Source organism: Mastigoproctus giganteus, chromosome 1 (genome assembly GCF_048544385.1).
Source record: "Mastigoproctus giganteus isolate SK-2022 chromosome 1, ASM4854438v1, whole genome shotgun sequence".
Lineage (NCBI taxonomy): Eukaryota > Metazoa > Arthropoda > Arachnida > Uropygi > Thelyphonidae > Mastigoproctus > Mastigoproctus giganteus.
This window is the reverse complement of record NC_143575.1, coordinates 41,940,043-41,962,489: the sequence shown is the minus strand read 5'-3', so window position 1 is coordinate 41,962,489 and position 22,447 is coordinate 41,940,043. Positions and strand designations below refer to the sequence as shown.

The window sequence follows — 22,447 nt, the reverse complement described above, 5'->3', positions numbered from 1 at the left end:
ACAATCAACTACCTACTGAATGAAGGCAGGTTTTGAACACTTATCATTCCTCAATTTAAATTTATGACCACTCATGCATGTTGTCTGAGCAAAATAAACACTATCAACATTTAGCTTACTCAATCCATTCAAAACTTTAAGCACCTGAATCAGATCTCCTTGCACGTGCCTAGTTTCCAGATGCTGCAGTTTGAAGAACTGAGGTCTTTCTTGGTTAGCCCATTTGTTTGCCTTGCTAATTTCATTGATCTTCTCTGCACATGTTCCAAAAGATCCACATCTTCCTAAAATGAGGCTTCCAGACCTATAAACAGTACTTGAGATGTGGCTGAACCATGTCATGTCACTGTGAACATCAATGTCAATATTTAACCCCAGGGGCTCACATCTGGTGAGTATGGGCTTGGCACACCCAGGGTCCTGAGCTGGATATCATCATCATTCTCTTTCTTGGTGATTCCACCCCCCCCCCTCTCGGTAACTCGGGAATTTTTTTTTGGCTTGTGCAGCATAAGCCTCAGGCTTCCTTGCACCATATGGCTAATAATAATCCTACACTAACAAAGAGATGGTAGTTATTTTGTTATTTAAATGATACATGACCAACCAATTAACAGACTGTCACTGTAATTGATATGATCCCAGAGAAATGCTTTTAATTTGCCTTTTCAAGATCTGTACAATGTCTCCCCCAAAGACTGGCTCTCTTGTTATGCCCCAAAACACAAAAGTTGAACATGTTCTTGTGCTCCTTCTTTTCTTTTCTTCTGATCTGTACAAAATGATGATCCATATAAAATGATGTTATTTAGGTAAGGTCATGAAAAGTGTATGAGGCAACTGCCTCAGGAAATTTTCACAAAATATTTTTTGTGAAAAAAATACTGAGTACCAAAATCTTGGGGAACAACATCTCAGAATTTCCTAGGTGTGTAAAAATTCTTGATTGTATATTGGCATTCACAGATCTTGTTCTTATTTATACTGCATCATGACCACCAGGTCTGTTAGTAGATGAACTCCAACATACTTCTCACTTCAAGAATGAATTTTAAAACACAATAGCATTTCTATATTTTCATTTAATTACTTAAGTTGAGAAAAAAAAAAAAAAAAAGCACTTATGCAATTGGAATGAGTAAAGCAGTTACATAATTTACAATGAAATATATTATAATAAAAATATGCTTCAAACAGCTACTTTTTTTTTTTGCTGGTACCAATTTGGTCTTGAAAAAAAAAAAAAATACTTCCCCTAGTTTTCTCATTATAGTTTTAAGTGGTAAACAGTATAAGCAGATAATGCCAGTTTTGCTCCGGTCTGTTTTACTGAAAAAATCGAGACATATTTCGCATCCTCCCCTCTAAATATCGAAATTGGTATCTGTACCCCAGGGGCTCTATCTGGTGAGTATGAGCTTGGCACACCCAGGGTCCTGAGCTGGATATCATCATTCTTCTCTTTCCTGGTGATTCGCCTTCTACTTTTGACTCTCTCTCTCTCAGGGTAACTAGGGAATTTTTTCTTTTTCTTTTTTTTTTTTTTTTTGGTTGGTGCAGCATAAGCCTTATGCTTCCTTGCACCATATAGCTAATAATAATATCTACATGCATTTTTTGCGTGAGTGACACACCAACTGAAAAACAAGTACTGTATGAGGTGAGCTATCGCTCACCTTAGAACGGAATAGCTCACCTTCCGTTCTACCGTCAATAACACCGCTCAACATCATGAACTATTATTCAACTAGTAGTAAGAGTGCCCTTTACTTTATGCAGATTACTAATTAAGGGTATCCTCTCATTTCTTTACTTCAGTTCATATGTATCTGTAGTAAACGTTGTATAAATACGTATTTTAATATCCAGTCCGTTAACGAAGCTTTTTATACAAAACTTACCTTTATACATTTTTTATTTAATCTCAAGTTTGTACAATTAATATACTAACAACCTTTGCAATTATAAAACCATTCAAACATCAAAAAGACACAGAATTAAAACTACAACTTAAAAATTTCCGCTAAAACCAGTAAATTGCCGTTGGTTTTATCCAAAAGATAACAAAAGACATGATTGGTGTAACCATTACGCATGCGTATTGAGTACTGTTTACAGCTGTTGGAGCAGAGATGTATACAGGGATACATAATCGCCAGGGAAGTCGCCTCAGTACCTGTTGAAATGAGTTATTACCATACCTTAGTTTTATGGCTGTTACTGTTCCTTTTCAAATATGATGCAAAAAGAGAAACCAAAACCTGTCTTTATCTTGAGCCTATTGGGAATAAATTTCGACATCCAACACATGTCCAAAATTGGCCTTATGATAATAAAATACTTGTAAGTGAACACATTGGCATAATTCAACTGGTTTCTCTGACAAGTCATGAACATGGAAAATCACAAGTAAAAGATCAGAAAGTATTTTTGGATATAACAGACAGAGTGTTCACTACCTCTCAGCCAGCTGATGAACGAGGTTTTTTAAGTTTTGCATTAAATCCAAATGTATCAGTTAATGGTCATCTGTATGTTCTATACAGCTCATCTGCACCAACCATGGATCACCAAACTATAATATCCCGCTTCAGTATGAACCAAAGTAACTGGGAAAGCCAGGTAAGTTTAATTATAAAGATTTATTTTAATCTGAACAAAATGTAAATTACTTTAAATTAGTTATAATTTTTATCAGTGCTCATATTTTGCTGGAATGCTGTTTCAGTTAGTAGTTTATCTCTCTCTCTCTCTCTCTCTCTCTCTCTCTCTCTCTCTCTCTCTCTCTCTCTCTTTATACTTAATTATATTCAAAGCGTTTCGTTTATTTACTTCAAAATAAGTTTTTCAAAAAGTTAAGGTGGCCGTTTACGATTATCCAGGTCCCGACAGAAGAGGAGGAGTGATGGAGGTGAAGCGACGGTTGTTTTGGTATGGGGGAGTGGGGTCACAGGAAGAGGCTATAGTTCCCCTCATGATCAAAATAATGTGAATTTTTTTGCTACTGTATGACGTAATTTTCAGAGAGCAAAGAGAGCTAACAGGCCCAGAGATGAGATTGACAGACTTGGTGAGTTGTATAAAACCAATAGAAGGAGTTATTTCAATATCATTTTCCAAGAGAAGAAACTTGCCTGGGCAAGGTTTGTTCAGCATAATATAAATGAAGATCCGTGGGGATTACCCTACAAACTTGTTACTAACAAGGTTCATCCCGGCGATGTTCTTTCTTCTATTATTGTAAATGGTAATGAAACCTGGACTGGAGTTTGTCCATAAATGGACGGCTTGCTCCATGAGGACACTGCCTCCTGTGAAAACACCATCCAATCTACAATGAGATTAGATCATTTATCTTACCAAGGGCCCCGAACCGAAGTTCCTTTTACGGATACTGAGTTGGAATCTGCTATCTCAATCTTAAGGGACGGTAAATGTCCTGGACAGGATCTCCTTGAGGTTTCTGTACTTAAAAGATTTTGGAAAAATTGTCCATTAATTATATTAAATCTTTTGAATGCTTGTCTGTCTTCAGGATTATTCCCACTGGCTTGGAAACAGGCTAGACTTAAACTTCTGCTTAAGTCCTTTGACACACCCTCCAATGATCCGGCCTCTTACAGGCCCATTGCACTGCTGCCCATCCTTGGCAAAGTCTTGGAAAAATTAATTGTTTCTCGTCTTCTAAATTACTATTTAGACAGAAACCTAAGTTCCCCACTTCAATTTGGCTTTACACGTGGAAGGGCTTCTGTTGATGCTATTTGTCAGGTTTTGAGTTCTGTTCAAAATTCCAATTCTAAATATGTCCTCGGTCTCTTTGTTGATTTCCAAGGGGTATTCGACACTGTTTGGTGGCCGAGTGTCCTGGCGAGGTCCAGAGAGGGCAGGGTCTCTGCTCCTATTTACAGTCTCCTTTCGAATTACTTTGATTCTCGCAGCATCACAGTTTCCTCAGGATTCTGTTCTGTCTCCAGATCTGTTTCTAGGGGCTGCCCTCAGGGCTCTGTTCTTGGCCCTGTGTGCTGGAACATGGTCCTTGATGGGTGGCTCTCGGTTGATCGAGACAACATCCTTCAGATAGCTTATGCAGACGACCTTGCTATTCTGATTTTTGGTAATTCCCACCGGTAGCTAGAGTGCAGAGCAAATGAAGTTCTAGAGGACTTAGATATCTGGTGTCAAACACATAAACTTCAAATCTCGACTAATAAAACAAAACAAATGTTGCTAAAAGGCTCTCTTGATGTGAATAGACCACCTGTAATTAAGTTGAATGGGGAAATGATTAGGAGTACTCGGCAGCATAAATACTTAGGAATTTATTTTGATGACTGTCTTAATTTTAATTACCATGCAAAATATGTACTTCAGAAAATAAAAGCTATGACCTATAAAATTATTAAGATTACCAGGAGTACTTTTGGTGTAAAGAAATCTTCCATTAAATTATACTACAGTTGTATATTTATACCAATTGTGTGTTGTGCGGCTGGGGCCTGGGGATACAGAATCGGTAACTCCCTTGTTCAAAAATATCTTACCCAAGCACAAAGATTCTTTCTTCTCGCTGTAAGTAGAGCTTGTCGAACTGTCTCTACAGCTGCTCTCCAGGTCCTCAGTCATCGACTGCCAATCCAATATGAAGCGATGTTATATTATCTTTTATATTGTAGAAGAAAAAATGTTGCTGCGATTGTAAATGGTATAACATATACCATTTAATGTCTACCTTGCAAGAAAAGGTAGACATTAAAAGAATGAGAAATGAATGTTGTAGAGCGTGGCAAAATATCTGGTCTACCTCTACCTTGGGTAGGGAGACCTTTAAGTTTTTTCCCGAGGTTGTTGATTACGACAAGAAAATGGACTGGTTCAATCCTGGTTTGTATGTTACGTTTTTATATACCGGTCATGGAAGTCTTAACTTTAAATTGTTCTCACTAGGATTAAGTAACACTCCTCTCTGTAGTTGTGGTGCTCAAGAAACTGTTGAGCACCTCGTCTTTCATTGTCCCCTGTACGATGATTTAAGACTGGACTTTCAACTTCTCACAAATGTATTTGACTGCTCCGAACTGCCAAGATTGGTTAACTGTTCTGAATATTATACTGCCTTCTCCACCTATGCAGAGAAATTGTTTAACCGGAGGAAAAGAATTCTTGCTCCTGAGGTTCAGTAAAATGCTAGACTGTTTCTTTGGATTACTCTTACCTGATGTATTGATCAGTCTGCTGGACTCCGAAGCCCAGTATTTATTTATGTATCATCATTGTATATAGTCTTTTTATGTACCATCATTGTAAATAGTCTTTTTATGTATAATTAATCATTCTACTTTTCATGTATAATTAATCATTATAAATTGTACACAATGTATAGATTACTTTCAGCGGCGAATAGGGGAAACCCTGGGGCCCGCCAAAAAATAATAAAATACTTTGACTTTGTATGACGACTAATGTTAATGATTCTCTGGAACATTACTTTAGCCCTAGTCTGCGTGGGTAGCACAGTGGTATCGTCACCGTCCTCCCCACACGGGGTGGAAAAGGCCCGGGTTCGAATCCCGTCGATGAGGCGAGGAACTTTAGTGGGCTTTTTTCACTCCGTGGCTGAGTTAGTCGGTCTCAGGCGTAGATTGCAAGATTTTTCCCTCAGAAACGGGTTTTTTCGTCCGGCAAAACAGGCAAATCGACCAGAGAACACACGCAATTTACAGACACGAATACGGGTTAATGTAATCATTTACGGATAACCCTAATATAGTAATTTGATTTTTTTTTTTTTTGATTACTTTAGCAATCCCCATGGGACTGCTCTGTACTGTAGTATGGTATGGTATGATTGTTAAAGATGTTAAGGGAATGGAGCATTCAAAAATCTTGCAGTGAGGTTCAGAATGTTTAATGATGTCTCCGGTTCATAATTCATCGTGGTCCGAATATCAGGACCAATGAGAACTAGTTTGCATAAGTTGTACAATAAATAGTGTGTGTGTGTGATAAGCCTCAGAGCAACTAAGGCTATGAGGCGGCAGCATATGTCTGTAAATTGCATATATCCTGTGTCGATTTGCCTGTTTTATGGACTAAAAACCAGAATTTTTGGTAGGGGGGAAAAACATGCACCCCTCGCCTGAGACTGACTAACTCAGCCATGATGTGAAAAAACAGTTCACAAAAATCCTCCCGTCACTGAGAATTCGAACTGAGGTGTTTTCCACCAAGTATGGAGAGGATGGTGATTACATCCATTGTGCCTCCCCATAAATTTATAAGAAACTTTTCTTCTTGTTGTTTTGACAAAATATTAGCTTTCCGGTTTGCCAGTTCGAGCAATTTTTATTTACTTGTAGTTCTAGGCAATTCACTGATATTGTCATTGAAGTGTGTCACATTATTAGCATAGTTATAATTCAAATTTTAAGACAGCGATATATGGTGTCTTTGAAAAAATACTTATTTCGAATAATTTATACGACTGTAAATATCTGAAATCTTATTTGCCCTATTTTAATTTGTATAACTTTTGAAAGACAAAAAAAAATGCTTTGTCCACTATAAAAGCATTAGAGGCTCATCAGAAAGTTGAAATGAATTTATTTTAATTTTTAAATACTGTTAATATAAAATAAAAACTAAAAGAGGAGCAAAAAGTTTAGCAGGATAAACATTTTAAGGTGCATACTGTGGAATGTTGCCATTCATCCATGCAGGAGCGTATTCAGGGGTGGGCAGAGGGGGACATATATCCCTCCTTAACCAAAAATTTGAAATTAAAGAAAAAGAACGCAGGAGGCGTTCTAAAAAAAAAAAAAAAAAAACTCGTAAGCCTGATCGCCATGCCCCCCCATACGATGATACCTGGACCTGGTCACCTTGCCCCTCCTTACGATGATACCTGGGATACGCCATTGCATGTATGTGATATTCTTATCGACGCCGGCCAAACGGGAAATGAAGCTTGAAGAAGTCAACCAAAACGGACGTCTCTCTATATCAACCTAAAGTTCGACACCATAATACGAACTTTAAGGAAATAAAATGTCCATCCATTAAAATAAATACAGTGATTAGAAAAAAAGAGGAAAACAAATTCTAGTGAGACTGTGGGTCTCCTTTTAGACATAAAATTATCACAAAATGAAAAAGAATGATTAAAAGAAAGGCTATGCTCCAGAACATGGTGCACCTCTAGACTTCCTCAGTCTTAGGATGTTTATTCCTCCTCTCCTTCCCGCTGTTTTAAAATAGGAAAAATGAGTTCCCGATTTTAAAAACAGCAACAAGGGTGGGATGAACACCCTAAATCTAACCATAGCGGGTTAGGCATGTCAATCACTGCCATCTTCCTTTTCTCCTCGCCGCCTTTTTGGAGGGTGCACCATGTTCGAATATTACCAAAAGTCAAAAACTCCAAATATTATATTTTCACAAACTTCGTATTCTGCTATCTTTTCCGTCTGTCGTTTCATAAATTCAAGAATTATATCAAGGGACAAATTATTCAGCGACCTCTTCAGTGTAAAGCAGATAAACAGTCATTCAAGAGTTACTTTTCTGTTAGTATTTAAAATTTTTAATTTTCTTTACTGCGCTTACCGTGAAACGTTAGAAATTGGTGGCATAACAGCCTCTTATTTACAGCAAAATATCTTCTTTTGGTGGGATTTTTTTGTTTTTTTTTCTACTTTATAGCAACTGGTAAAATTTGAGTAATTTTAAACATACTTTAAACTGAAGTCTTCTTTAGCTATAATTACAAAACAATGATATTTGAAAGCTTCTGTTTGTGGCGTTCAAATTTTCAGAAAAGTAATAAGGGTCGCTGAAAAAGTTATCTACCTCAGTAATAAAGAAACTACATAGTTTTTTCATTTCCTTTTTCTTAATGTATATCACTTTGAGTTCAATAGATGTTCTCGATTTTAAGGCAGAGAGGAAATACCTAAAAACATATACTGTACATATATTTGTTCTAGTCTCTGAAGATTCTCATAATTTGAAAAGTGATGCCCACGAAAACGTTTTTTCAGATTTTTGAAGAGAAAATAATTACTTGGGGGTGGGGCAGGTCTAGACTGTAACGCGCGTGATTTAACTCCTGGAATATGCAGTATCTCAGAGTAGTTTCATCAGACTTGAAAATCACTTTATTTAATTGTTAAAGTTCTTAATAGGAGTTTCGTACAAAAGCCCTCATATATTAGGGCCATTCAAGAACTAACTTATTTGCCCGTGTGTATTATTTCCATAAATTTCGTGTATTATGTTCGTGGATAGCAAGGGAAACCTTGCTATCCACGCCTGGACTGCCTTACTCAACCATAGCGTGAAAAAAAAAAAGCTCATAAAAGTTTCTTGCGTCATTGACGAGATTGGAACCTGTGTCTTTTCGACCCTGTGTGGGGAGAACGTTGATTATAACTACTGTCTGAATTACGTACTGGAGCATTGTCGTGAAGAAGCAGCAGCAGCAGCAGCAGGACACCTCGTGTCAACTCTTTTTTGTTCCTCTATGGTCCCTCTTAAATATTTTGAGAGCAGCAGCATAAGAATTTCCAGTTTTTTTGATTTCTTATGTAGCTTGTAGGGCGGTGGTACCCATGGTATTTCCATTGCATGGACTCCTTTTTTTTTTTTTTTTTTTTTTTTTTTGGAGCCCAGTGATGGATCCATGTTTACAATTCTTGAAAGAAACTCTTGTGGATCATCCATGTGTAAAGTTTATTCTGGGTTCTAATTGCTTTAAATCCATTAAGTTGGCGCCTGTGTGAATGGATAACACCTAACAGCTGTGCTAGAACGAAATGGCATCTATTATAACTTCTCTCCGCAGTTTACGCTACCGTTTAAAGTACTCGACACCACCGGATGCAAATGCGTTATCGATCATTCTCTCGCTAAGTCGGCTTAAAGATATTTGTGACACTCACTTCAGCAAATGGTCTTAATGTAGCTTACAAGTATCTTACAAAGGGGTGTGCTCCAACTCTCTCTCTCTCTCTCTCTCTCTCTCTCTCTCTCTCTCTCTCTCTCTCTCTCTCTCTCTCTTCGTGGCCTCTAAAAGCTGTTTGTGTTCGTGTGTGCTCCACCTGCTTTTCATTAATGTAAATACAGGTCTTAAATTGGTGGAGAGCTTGCCGTACATATATAGGTAGAGCCCCATTATTACTATGGACATATCAATTCGGAACGGTCATCCATCAGCTTAATGACGGGTTGTTTACTATATAAATATAGTACTTCAGATCTGAGCTCTAAGATAACGTCTGGGATAATGAATAAAGGATTATCATTGTCGGCATCAGACCGTCCAGTTTTATTTACTTCAAACATTACGTAGATTCATTCTCGCTAAATTGCTACCTAGTTTAATTTTAGCATTTATTTTTGGAGAATTACACTATATGACTAAAGTATTCGACACCTTCGAATACCGTATAGCGTGCCAGCAGCCTCCTACGCAATCATAACGGCTCAGTTTGAATCTGTCTTTGCTGCAGCAGTAAGTTATGGATGGTAAATAGGAGTTACTAGACTTTCAACACTGATGGTGTATTCAACGTGGTAGTTGAATACATGGTCTTGGCGCATTATAGCCTTAGTTGCTAATGCGCCAATAAAATCCAAACCAAACAAACAAACAATCAACGTGGTAGTTGAATACACCATCAGTAATCTTTATGGGCGTGTAACTTTGAGTTTCCCAAAATTCTATTCAAAGATGGAAAACGGTAGATGATATCTCAATGAAAACAGGTCCGTATAAACTTACAGAACGAGTTCGACGAACTATAAAAAGGGTAGCTCACCGTGCCCCAAGCGTGTCACCGAGCTGGTTGAAAAGATCACAAAAACATCCATTAGTGCAGTGGTTTTCAACCTTTTTTTAATAACGGCACCCCTAAGTAATTTATTTTATTTTGCGGCACCCCTACTCAATTTTCTCAATATATATAATATTAAAAAATATATATGTTATTTATTACAATAATATAATTATGAAAATTATATTTCATAATACAAATTATATATATATAAGTATATAATTTTATTCTTTGTATAGAGATACTAAGTAAACATCAATTATAGATCGCCACAAAATTAAAAAGATACTGTACATCTTTTTATAATGAAATAAACATATAAATTAAAAAATAATAATAAGTTTAAGTAATTTAAACCCAAATTACGTGGCACCCCTGGAATGTTGTTTCGCCTACTAGTAGCACATAGGGCCGCAACACTACTGAGCTAAGGCTGCCAGTTGTAAGTAGTATAATACCAGGACAACTCGTTACAAAGGCAAGTCTTCAAAAAAATGTGGAAATTAAGACCATTATATTATCTATTTAGTTTAAATCCTGCTGGCCACAGAAACAAATGAAAGGACAAGATAATCATGTATAAATGTTTAAAAATGCAAATAAGTTCAGTTGTTTGTGCTCAATATTTATTGAAATGTGCTCCTCTAAAAGTGTTCAACCAGTAGGCATACCTCTCTAAAATCCGTCACTGCTCAATCCTCGAGGGTGCTGGATTTTAAAGATTTACTCTATTCAGAGACGAGAAATTTAAAGAATACATAAAAGAAAACAAAATTCGTTAAATACAGAATGTGTTAAATTTCGCGTGGTTCGCTTTCATCTTTTCCATAGCACATTGCATGAGGTTCGTAGGAGCGTCGAAAGGCCTCGGATAAAGTCTTGCCAAGCCTGCATCTCCATTCCAAATCCCTTTTTCTCCATAATTGATGGCGGTATCTCCTTCCCACACAGCGTGTCCGAACGAGGGACGCCGCCCCTCCTGCCATTCTCTCTCTCGATTCCTCTGGAGCTTTTCAGCTACATATTTGCTTTTGCAAAGTAAGAGAAATATCGAAGGATAATATAAAACAATTTGATGACAACCCTGCAATCTACACTTTACTTTTTTCGCTATAAACTTGAATTAGATATTCATTAACGTTCTCACTGTTCGTATTTACTGAAAATATTTTTTTAGTTTAAGAGGAATTGATGACGGGATTGAAAAGAATTTACTAGAGCATATCGATAAAAAAAAAAAAAAAAAAAAAACACCCTAAAATTGCCCATCACAAAGTGTACAATAAAAACTGATATGCTTTGAGACAAGTTAATGTCAATGTTTGTTTCACGGATTACAATAAACGCAGCTTCGTCTTCGGTATCTGATGTGGATCAATATTTCTTTACCTGCAATTTATATCTTGACTAATAACTGTGCACTTATGTCAGCGTCTGCAGTTTAGCAATGGTTTTCTGCTGGAATATTCCCAAAACAACATTTCTCTCCATTAAGTTGAATAAACATTCATTTCAAAGGATAAGAGGCTTATTAGAGATAACAAAGATGCTGCATGTGGATTAGATATATTTAAATGAGTAGACTTTTACGGATTACTTACAGTACACTTAAGTGATTAGAATTGTTTTTAATTAATAGATTATAAAAAATATGTTAAAACAATAGTGTCATATAAGGATAAGATTTACAATAATTATATTGTAGATAATGTAATTACCGTATTGTGTATCACATAATGTCTGAAAATATCTTCTTCTTCTTCTTCTTCTTCTTCTTCTTCAGCTCGGTGAACCTCTAAGGTTCTCGGCTGCAAGCACAATCGTCCTCCATTCCTTTCTGTCCTCCATTCGATCTGTCCAGTCTGTGATTCCAAGCTCCTCTAGGCCCTGCCGCACGTTGTTCTTCCATCGTTGACGGGGGTGTCCTCTTGGTCTTTTACCTGTCGCTATATGCTGGTATGTTTGTTTGGTTGCACTGGAATCTTCCATTCTTTCAATATGTCCTAACCATCTAAGTCTCATCGCCTTCATTTCGTAAACAATTAGTGGTGATTTATAATTTCGGTAGAGTTCTATATTATGTCTCCTCCATTCTTCCGTTTGGTTGTCTCTGATGGGTCCAAATATCTTTCTAAGTATTTTGTTTTCAAATCATTGTAACATATTGTTATCATGAATAGTTGTTTTCCAGGTTTCTGCTCCGTATAGCACTATGGGTCTAATGCAGGTTTTATATAAGTCTATTTTAATTCTATGTGATAAAATTTTAGACGACAGAAGATGCTGAATTGAAAAATATGCTCTATTTCCTGCCTGGATTCTAGCTTTAACTTCTATTATGCTATTATTTTCGTTATTTATCATTGAGCCTAGGTATTTGAATGAGGTTACATTTTTTAAGTTCAAATTATCAATTGTAAAATTTGTCTTGGTTGTTATCACTTCTTGCGACTTTTAAATATTCAGTTTTTTATTGGTTAATTTGGAGTACAATTTTTCCAGCAGCTGTTCTTAATTTTTTTAATCGGATTTTTTACATTTTCGCTAACTAGATCTATGTCATCTGCAAATCCTAAAATCATTGTTCTATCTGTATCCTCTTTGTTTATTTCCCTGATACATTTCTCTAAAGCAAGGTTAAAAAGGATTCGCGAAAGGGTATCACCCTGTCGTGAACCTGTTGTGATATTGAATGTTCTGATTTGATTCCATTAGAAAGAATAATACCCCTACTACCATCCATGTACATCTTTATCAGATTTATCAATTTTTGTGGAATACCATATGTAAATATACAAACGTCTTATACAGATGAAAAGCAATGACGGAACTGCACAGTTACTCACTCCAAAAGTGATTACAAATAACTCTGTAAGAGTATAGCTGAAAACAGAGCCTCTGTCGGTCATTCACAGTTCATTAAATTTAAAGTCGACACAGACGAGTGCACATAGCTTTGATAATGCTTTTAAGCTCCTGGATACAAATAAGTAATGTCATGTTTCACTATATGGAAAATTCCAGGTAACGTAATGTTGCATCCATTTTGTCATTCCCAAGAGTTGTGCCTGGATACGATCATTTCCAGGCTTCCATGTTAACAGGGTTCTTTATGTACCCAGATTAAAAGCAGATTGAAACTGAATTTGATTTAGTTCGTAATTGAAATTCACAATTAAAATTATATTATATGGAGCACTGGTATTAGTATTTGCAGTGGCAAAGTGATGCAAGTTTACATAATTGCCCATCCCTTCTGGTAATTTGTCCACTTGTTCTTTATTAAAACTATCGGCGTACACCCTTAAGAGTTAACCCGAACACGTGACTTAATACAAATAAACTTACCATATAGATACAAACAAAACAAAAGTATTATTTTTAGTTCACCCGAATAATTAAATTCATCTGCCGTGCTGTATATCTTATGTCTGTTAATTGCGTGTGTTCTATGGTCGATTTGTCTGTTTTGCTGGAAGAAAAAACCCCAGTTTCTGTGGGGGAAACCTTGATATCTACGCCCCGAGACCGACTACTCAGCCACGGAGTGAAAAAAGCCCATTAAAGCTCTTCGCGTCATCGACAGGATTCGAACTCGGGCCTTTTCCACCCGGTGTGGAGAGGACGGTGACGATATCACTGTGCTATCCACACAGACATTACCATACAGATATTAAAAATTTATAGATAATTTTTCAATAAAACCGAATTCGCATGCCAGATTATTCCAACGGGTAAGCGTACACCGGTTGAATACCGCTGGCATATAGATATTAAAAAAAAAAAAGATATGAAAAGTATGGTCGATATTTAAGCAAAAGAATACTGTATTTCTTACTTAATCAGAACAGATAGTATTTCTATGTTTCCCCCCGCATGTCCAAATGCATATACAACTTTGTATACGAGTGTGGAGATGGGGTGGAACCCCTGGTGCTGTCAGCCAATTAACACACTTGCATATATATATATATATATATATATGCAAGTAGTATCGTCACCGTCCTCCCCACACCGGGTGGAAAAGGCCCGGGTTTGAATCCTGTCAATGGCGCGAGGAACTTTTATGGGCTTTTTTCACTCCGCGGCTGAGTTAGTCGGTCTGAGGCATAAGGTTCCATAAGGTTCCTTAAGATAGTAAGGTTCCTTCCTCTCGGAAACACGGATTTTTCTTCCAGCAAAACAAATCGACTAGAGAATACACGCAATTCACAAGCATAATAAACTTGGGCAGATGAATTGATATTCCGGGTGGTCCTAGTGTGACATTTATTATATTTTATTTATTATACGCCATTGGGTAAAAACAACTAGTAAAATTGTAATGAACAGTCACGACACTTCCTAGAAAACAAAAGAAAATTCTTTTAGGGTTCCTCATTTTTTTTTTTTTTTTTAATCTTGTTTAGTAATAATAATTTTTTTAAATATGCTAGATTTAATATTTTCAAATGTATGAATTTCTGTGCTTCCTTCGATCAAACTCATTTTTCAAGAATAAGAAAGAGAAAGTCTCAGCTATTTGAACTCTGAATTGGTTCTGTATTAGCCAACCACTCTCAACTTAAATATTGAATTTGTTGTTTTAACTAAATGCCAAAAAAAAAAAGGAAAACCAGCATTGTCATCATTTTGTTTGACACTTTTTTGATTGTTCAATAATCGTTATTTAGCTATCATCTTTTAAACTGTTTTCTGAAGTTATGATATCAAGTTATGATTTTGATTTTATTTAAGCGTTTTTTAGTTTAAGATTCTAAATTATCCTTATTTAATGTAATTAAATTATCCTTATTTAATGTAATTAAATAAGGATAATTTAGATGTAATTAAATAAGGATAATTTTTGATGATCTGTTAGAAAAATTATTGCGCGATAAAACTGCAATAAATTTTAGTTCTGTTTATTTTAATTTTATAATTAATTATGTCCGTAAGAAAAATTTGAGACTTATTACTTATTCACTTGTCTGCATAATCAGGCACCGATCTAAAATTAGCACAGGCAAATATGCTATCCGAATTTCTTTCCTATCCTTTAATAAGTTAATTAACCCTGAATGTTTCTAAACGAATTCTGTGAATACCAGGGACGTTTCAATTACCCTTTGGGGCTCAGCGTACTCGGAAAAGTGGCCCCGGATCTTCGTCGTCTCCAAACAACATATGCGATTCATTTCTACTCTGATCTCAACCCAATGAAAAAGTCGAACAAGCTGAAAGTTTGAAAGTATAATTTACGAATTTTGTTAAAATAAGATAACAGCAGTTAAAAAAAAAAAAAAAAAAAAAATCCTGTTTATACTCCGGGACGACCAAACGGTCAGAGGAGTTCCCATGATAGATTGAATACAAGAAACAGCAGCGCAAGGGTTTGAACCTCGGTCACTCAAGGAATGGGTACTTAGGCACCCGCGCGCCTGACCACTGGGCTACGGCGGCCGATGTGTAGGTTTATGTATTACATTAAGACTTTCACTGTGACTACAGAAGGTGGATGACTTTCATAAACCGGTGAAATACCACCACTTTGCTTATTGGAGGCTTGAAGTGCGAAACCCATGTTTAGTCTCTAGAGCAAAGTTTCCGGCATCCCCCTCCCCCCATACTTCTCCTTCAACCCATGCATAGTACTAAGTACTATAGGTTTTGATACCTTCGTGTTTGGGGTTTTCATAAAAAAAAAAAAAAAAAAAGTTCTGTATTAGCTGTTTTCACTTATTTTACTGTATATGGAATTCTGTAATTAGAATTAATTCATTGTAAATAATATACAATACATTCTTACATTTAATACATATCACTGTATCTAACTATTCATATATTACATTGGGAATTATTAGTAATGCAAAAACAAAATTATCTTGTTAATTTTTAATATATTTATGTTTAGTACAAACGTTAACTTTCTCTAAGGAGGGCGCTATAGTACCTTAATTTGTGTTAATTAATGTCTTCTGTGGATGTAGTTTGTACTTTTGGTATTGTTATTAAAGTCAAGTCTTGTCGACTGCAGTATGCTTAAACGTAAGTAAAAAATTGTATATTATATATATATATATAGTATATTTTATAATGTTATACAAAGTACGAGAATGAAAATTAAAAGGAAGATATTAAACAGAGTTGTTATGTTGCTATTCATATATCGAAAAGAATATGTACGGCCAAAACTGTAAAATGAATGCGAGAACCAATAATATTGATAATAATATGAATTAATTCGAAAATAAATTTGTTTATTAATTATTTACTTAGCCGCTTTGTATATATATATATATATATATATTGTGTTCTTATGAAGCTAAAGCTAGTTTACTTTTACTAACTTGTTAGTTTGGTCCTTATACACCTAATTCCCTACAGATAGTATACACCTAATTCCCTACAGATAGTATACACCTAATTCCCTACAGATAGTATACACCTAATTCCCTACAGATAGTATACACCTAATTCCCTACAGATAGTATACACCTAATTCCCTACAGATAGATTAAATAAAATTGACTAATATATATATATATATATATATATATATCTTTTTTATATATATCTTGTTCAAACATGATCTGTTCGAGCATCGTCACGCTTATATATGAGTATTAAGCTTATGGTGGAATATTGGTGGAATAGACAATTCGATTTTATCTTACCTTACATTTTTTATTATTATGTAAGTATAGAATTTTATTATATGGTAACTATATTAACGATTATTGTAGTATAGAAAACCCACAATTAGATCATTTTTTTCTTACATGTCACAGTTTATCTCTATATTGAATATTGTAATTAGTTGAAGCGCTGAAAATTGTTTGTAGGAATGAATGAGAAATATGGCGATGCGCAGAAAAGAAAAATTCTCAATCACTGCACATATTAAAAAGTGGTTGCTTTTTGATGAGTTTTTGTTATTAATTTACTAAATATATAAATGACAAATTATTGCAATTTGTTTATTACATTAATTACATTTCGCTAACCAGAATATTCACGAAATTCGCGGTATATTTAACTTTTTATTAAAATCCAGGAAAAAATAAGTAAACGTTTTAAAATTAGTAAAAAAATTAGTTTTAAAATAGTTTATATTTTTTGGGCGCTATTACGTTTAGTGTCGTAAGTGTTTCCCAGTATTTTTTTTTTTATTATTAGTTCTTTGCAATGCCTAGTTTTAGATAAAACATGCCTTTGATTTGGTACTGTGCATATTTAAAACAAAGTATATGTGCATGTTCTAATTTATGCCGTTGATTTTATAATTTAAGATGTTTGAGGTTAGCGTTATAAAATTTTGAAAGAATTTAAAAAAAAGCATCTCGTATGTTTCTAAGTTTAATGTTGCTCAATTATTTTGCGCAGATAGATAAAAACACTGAAGAAGTTATTCTATCTGTTCATCAGCCTGGTCCTCGTCAAAATGGTGGTCATTTATTTTTTGGTCTCGACGGTTATCTATATATCACCGTAGGTAACGGAGGAGGAAAAAAAGAAAACAGATTCGATCTGTGAGTGTTTAAATATTATTTTACTTAATTTAATTTACTTAATTGCTGAATATTGGATCACCTTCTTTTCTTCATTTTGTCACTTCATTAACTTCTTATAATAGTTACAGCGCGAAATGCGTTGGTTATATTTCGCATTTTATTGATCGTCTCCATGGCAGTGAAGTGGATATTCCATCCATCCATTCGAAAAGATATGATGTTGAATTCATGTCACAGCGCTATATCCTGCATATATTAATTTGTTCAAAATAGCAAAATTTACTCCTATTTTTTTTTTAAATTAACACTTTTACAAATTACAGAAAAATTTAGCCATTCTTTAGCACATTTATATCCTTGTTTATGTTCAAGGCTGTAATGAAAATATTCATTGTCATTGCAACAGTGAGCCCATCCATTATAAATTAAAATTGCAATTTGAGTAACTGTAAGCGGAGTAGTGTTAATAACTCTCACTTTAAGTACTTGTACCATTACCGACGAAACGTGGCGATTAAGATCTTGTAAAAATACACCTTTCCCCCATTTCTTGTTATAAGAAGAATTTGCTTATATCACGGTGGTTCAAAAAATATTTGTATTCACCCAGAAGTAGTTGTGATAGAAAGTTTTTTTTTGTTGTTGTTATCGTTGTTGTTGTTTAAGATTTTGAAGTCTCTATAGCTATTACATAAATTTTGGTTTCGATCTGACAGTTAATTTTTTTTTTATTTGCAGCGCTGAATATGAATTCAACAATATCGACAAAAATCCAAAAATGGATAAAGTAGAATACAGATTAGTGATTCGATTCCTCTTTCTGCAAGTGAAAACACCGAAAACAATCCACGAAGAAATGGTAGCTGTTTATGGAGAAGGTTGTCCAGGTTACAGCGCTGTTGCACATTGGTATTGGTATAGACAATTCAAATGTGGAAGAATCTTCAGTACATGATGCAGAAATCCCAAGGTGCCTAGCGACTGCTGTAACAGAAGAGAGAGTGTTGCAAAATTTGAGGCATTAATCTTGGAAGATAGCTGTATTAGCGTCAAAGAACTAGCCTCAGAGCTCCAAATTAGTTTAGAGTCTGTGCAGAACATCATCCATCAACAGTTGCATATTAGTAATGTCTTCTAGATGGGTTCCCAGACTTCTAACCCCTTACCAGAAGAAGGAAAAAGCGCAGCGTGCATCTCTCAATATCCGTGGACTTCGCCGGGGCATTCGACGCCTTGTGGTAGCCGAGTGTCCTGGATCGACTCAGACGAGCCAATATCCTAGAGAACCTATATAACTACATCAGTAGCTTTCTTTCAAATAGAAACATCATGGTCAAAACCCCCTACAGTCACGTTACAAGACATTTATACCGAGGCTACCTGCAGGGTTCCGTTCTAGGGCCCCTGCTCTGGAACTACATCCTGGATGATTTCTTGAAAATCGACCTTAGAAAAGTCCAATCACTAGCGTACGTTGATGGCCTGATCTTGATTCTGGGGCAGACTCCAGGGTCCAGGGACTTGGAGTCCTATGCAAACCGTGCGTTGACAGTGCTACAAGAATTGGCTACTCACAATCAATTGAACATCTCACCTGCTAAGACCTGCTCTGTCTTACTGAGGGCACGCTAGCACCAACCAGACCGCCGCAGATAAAGATCCATGGCACTACTGTAAAAATGCAAGCTCAAATGAAAAATGAAATACTTTGGAGTAGTCATCGACAAAAATCCATCATTCCTTCCGCATCTTGTCAATTTGTAATCTACGTAAGAAGATTACAAACTGCACTGCCCTAGTTGTCAGGGTGACCCGGTGAGGCTGGGGCCTCAAAAAGCGCAGTAGCCATTTGTTCGTATGGAAACTTTTTTTCTGAGTAACTCTTAGCTTTAGAGTTTTTTTATTTTTTAATCGACCTTTGATAAGCTGAATTTGGTGGAAGAGAAGCAGTCTGTGCAAAGGTACAGTGTTGTACATATGTGGAGGTGAGGAGAGGAGTGACTTGATTTCTTTTTAACAATTTTTTGCTAAATGGTCTTGACATTGGTCAAAGAGTTGATTTGTGAAAGAAACGTAGCCAGGGATGTGGTCTCTGCTGTATTCCTTGTCCTAGAGATAGCATTTCTTCTGTTTGGGGGTGTGGGGGCTGGTTAATTCAAGTATATTTCAACAATATCTACAGTTTGAAAGGGTATCCGCTCCTTGCACAAATTCGCTTCTTGTGTATCTGTCCTCGTTTTGCCGTTGAGGTTAGTGGTTTCTCCACATTGGGAGAATAACGCTCGCACTGTGGATTAAATATCTGCCTTCTTTAAAATTTCGTAATTAGTGCAGATCTTTATGCATGTGTATTTAATACGTGTTTTGGGTACGTAGTTTGTAAGTACTACAAACTACTTACCTAAAAACTGTGTGTATGTGGTACATTACATAGCATGTTTTCATGCATTTAATTTTATATTTTATCAGATTTTATATTATACAAATATAGTTTTGTCTTTTGAACTTCATTTTAAGTAAATTTTTATCTGTCAATACAAGATGCAGTTACTTTCCTTAAACTTCAGTTGCGAACGGCGAGGATGAAGTCTTAATGTCAAATCCTAACCTTTTCCTAGCGTTTTCCCAAGAATCTCACAGCATCATAAATCATCACTCTACTGAGTGTAGCCTTCATTTTTTTATTTATTTATTTTTTTCGCTTAGTACCCGTCATCTTTACATCTTATAGTAAAAAGCATAATTTGTATGCCTTCAAAGATGTGGGAGTTCAATCTGCAGCCAAAATTTCCCACACTTGGAGATAAGTTTTCAGACTTCTACTCGTACGTGAACGCCTGTTAAACAAGTGTTTCGTTTTAATGAAAGCCATTTGTTAAATTTAAACCAAAACAGGTCGAGAATACATATTTATTCATTAATTCTTTCTTTCTTTGCAAATAAGTATTTATTCGTTATGTGAGATATTCACAGTTCTGTAACTAATCAAGACAAGTTGCCATCGCCCATCCGTTTCCATTATATTTTCATCCGCTTGCAGTTAAAGCACTGCAAAAAAAAAAAAAAAATAAAACTATCGCATTCAACTTGGTAGGGCAATAAATATCACGAAAATGATATATTACGTTTAAGAAACAATTGTGAAGGTTTTGACATTTGAGATGTACACTGAATGGCCACTTTATTAGGTACACTTACTCTTTTAACGAAATGGAGAACTCAGATACGTAGGGATGCTGTTCTTGTACAAGAAAATCAGTGGGAGAATGGGCAAGTGACTATAAAGCGTAACGGTAGTTAGCGCCAGATGCACCGTTGTGAGTATCTCGAAAATTGTAACTATGGTTCCTGCAAAAATTTGGCAACATTGCTGTTCAATCTGCAGATATAGATAATTACAATGTAACTCCCTCTCCTGTTTTTTCCCAATTGCTGGGTGGGAAGACCTCTAAAAGCATTCGTTAAAGCAACCAAAAAAAGAAAGAAAGAAAAAAATAAAATACATGTCGTCCATATCCAGTGATATGGTCATCTCAACGGTGAAAATAACGGTGAGTGAGGAAATCCTCGCGATATCAGCGAATTCTTCAAGATTCTATATGCCGGAGTCTGTAGGAACCAGGTACTCTGCTGAGAAAAGCCTGCGCCACAAGTAGCTGCCTTGGACAGAACTCCCAGCACAATGAGCTGGAGCGCTGTAATATCACGAACCAGCTCAAGGAACTGGAGCTCAGTAGCATCAAGAAGCTGCCTGTGATAATCACAGAAATGCTGACAGCACCTCAAACTGCCAGAGGATATCAAGAGGGAACCGACAACGTCGATTTTGTGGATGTGATAAAATCAAAAGGGCGTTTCAGAAAGCAAAACTCGTCGTACCATGTCACCGATGGTGTACCGCAGTCGAAGACCGAAATCAGGTTATCCGCTCCTGTTGGAATAAAAGAGGGTACGGTTTCATCCGGCCCAGGAACAGCAACGCTGGATAGCTGTTGGAAGGACGAGAATACAGTAAAAACAGCATATTCTGGACCTATCCAGGCAGGTGTCAGCTGTGCAGGCTGTTAGCAGCGAATAACAGTGCGAGGAGCGTTTTCGTATTGCACACGGATGCTTCCTCTTGATACCCGTGGAGCAACGTTTGGACGCCACAGGTTGTCTTGAAATTAGAATATTTTATGGTCGTGGCAAGTACTTGCTACGACAAGTAGCAACATGCTCCGTAGTCAACATTTCAATATAGAGCGCTGGCTCAATATCCAAATCGATAATATCTGGAAATTGTGTCCGACCACGCGCATTCCTTCATGACTGTACTGTATCCATCTGCGAATAGGTTTCTCCAACAGGATACATGTCATGTTACAAGGCCATAATTGTACAGAACTGGTTTGAGGAACATGAGAGTAAATTCAGCCTATGTGGCCTCTACAGTCACTAGGTCTTAATCTACTTGAAGCCTGTGGGATGAGTGAAACGAGTTCGTCGGAGTATAGATCCGCAATCATCCAATTTGCGTCAACTATAGAAAGAAATTGAGTCGACAAGAACTAGCAACCCTGTGGCACATTCGACACCTCGTTGAGTCGATGCCACGAAGAATCCATGCTGTGTTGAGGGCTGGGGAGGTCATACTCTTCGCTATTAGGTATGCCTACCTAATGAAGCCGACACTCATTGGGGTTTATTAAGAAACAGAACAATAATTTATGCTAGAGGAAGACACAAAAATTCTTATCAAACACAAAAATAAAACGTTGTAAATATGAATTTGCGACATTAAATAATTTTCCAAATCCATTATGAATTTGTAATGTTCCTCAAGTGAGTAGCTCCGTTTAATAAATTCGGCATAATTTTTTTTTTCTTTGCTGATAGCACCTCTCTTCTGGGAAAAGTATTACGCATTGATGTTGGATCTTCCAATGGTGTCTATTCCATCCCTCCTAGTAATCCCTTTATCCGGTTGAAAGATAAAGCGAGGCATGAAATATATGCTTATGGTTTTCGTAACCTGTGGCGTTGTGCTGTAGACTCTGGGGATGCAAATGGTAGGCAGTGCGCTGTTGTTATGTTGACTTATTTAATACTGAATGGTAGTTTAAATTCATTCATTCATCT

General features: G+C 36.2%; 1 protein-coding gene across 1 annotated transcript in view; it reads left to right on the top strand.

Annotated features, from left to right (window-relative positions):
- The first annotated feature begins 2,094 nt into the window (after positions 1–2,094).
- Positions 2,095–22,447, top strand: part of LOC150090744 (HHIP-like protein 2) — a 72,321-nt gene continuing 51,968 nt past the window's right edge. The window contains exons 1-3 of the mRNA XM_090371073.1: positions 2,095–2,622; positions 17,199–17,344; positions 22,205–22,377. Of these exons, the coding sequence (XP_090227199.1) occupies positions 2,095–2,622; positions 17,199–17,344; positions 22,205–22,377 (847 nt within the window). The remainder of the gene's footprint in view (positions 2,623–17,198; positions 17,345–22,204; positions 22,378–22,447) is intronic.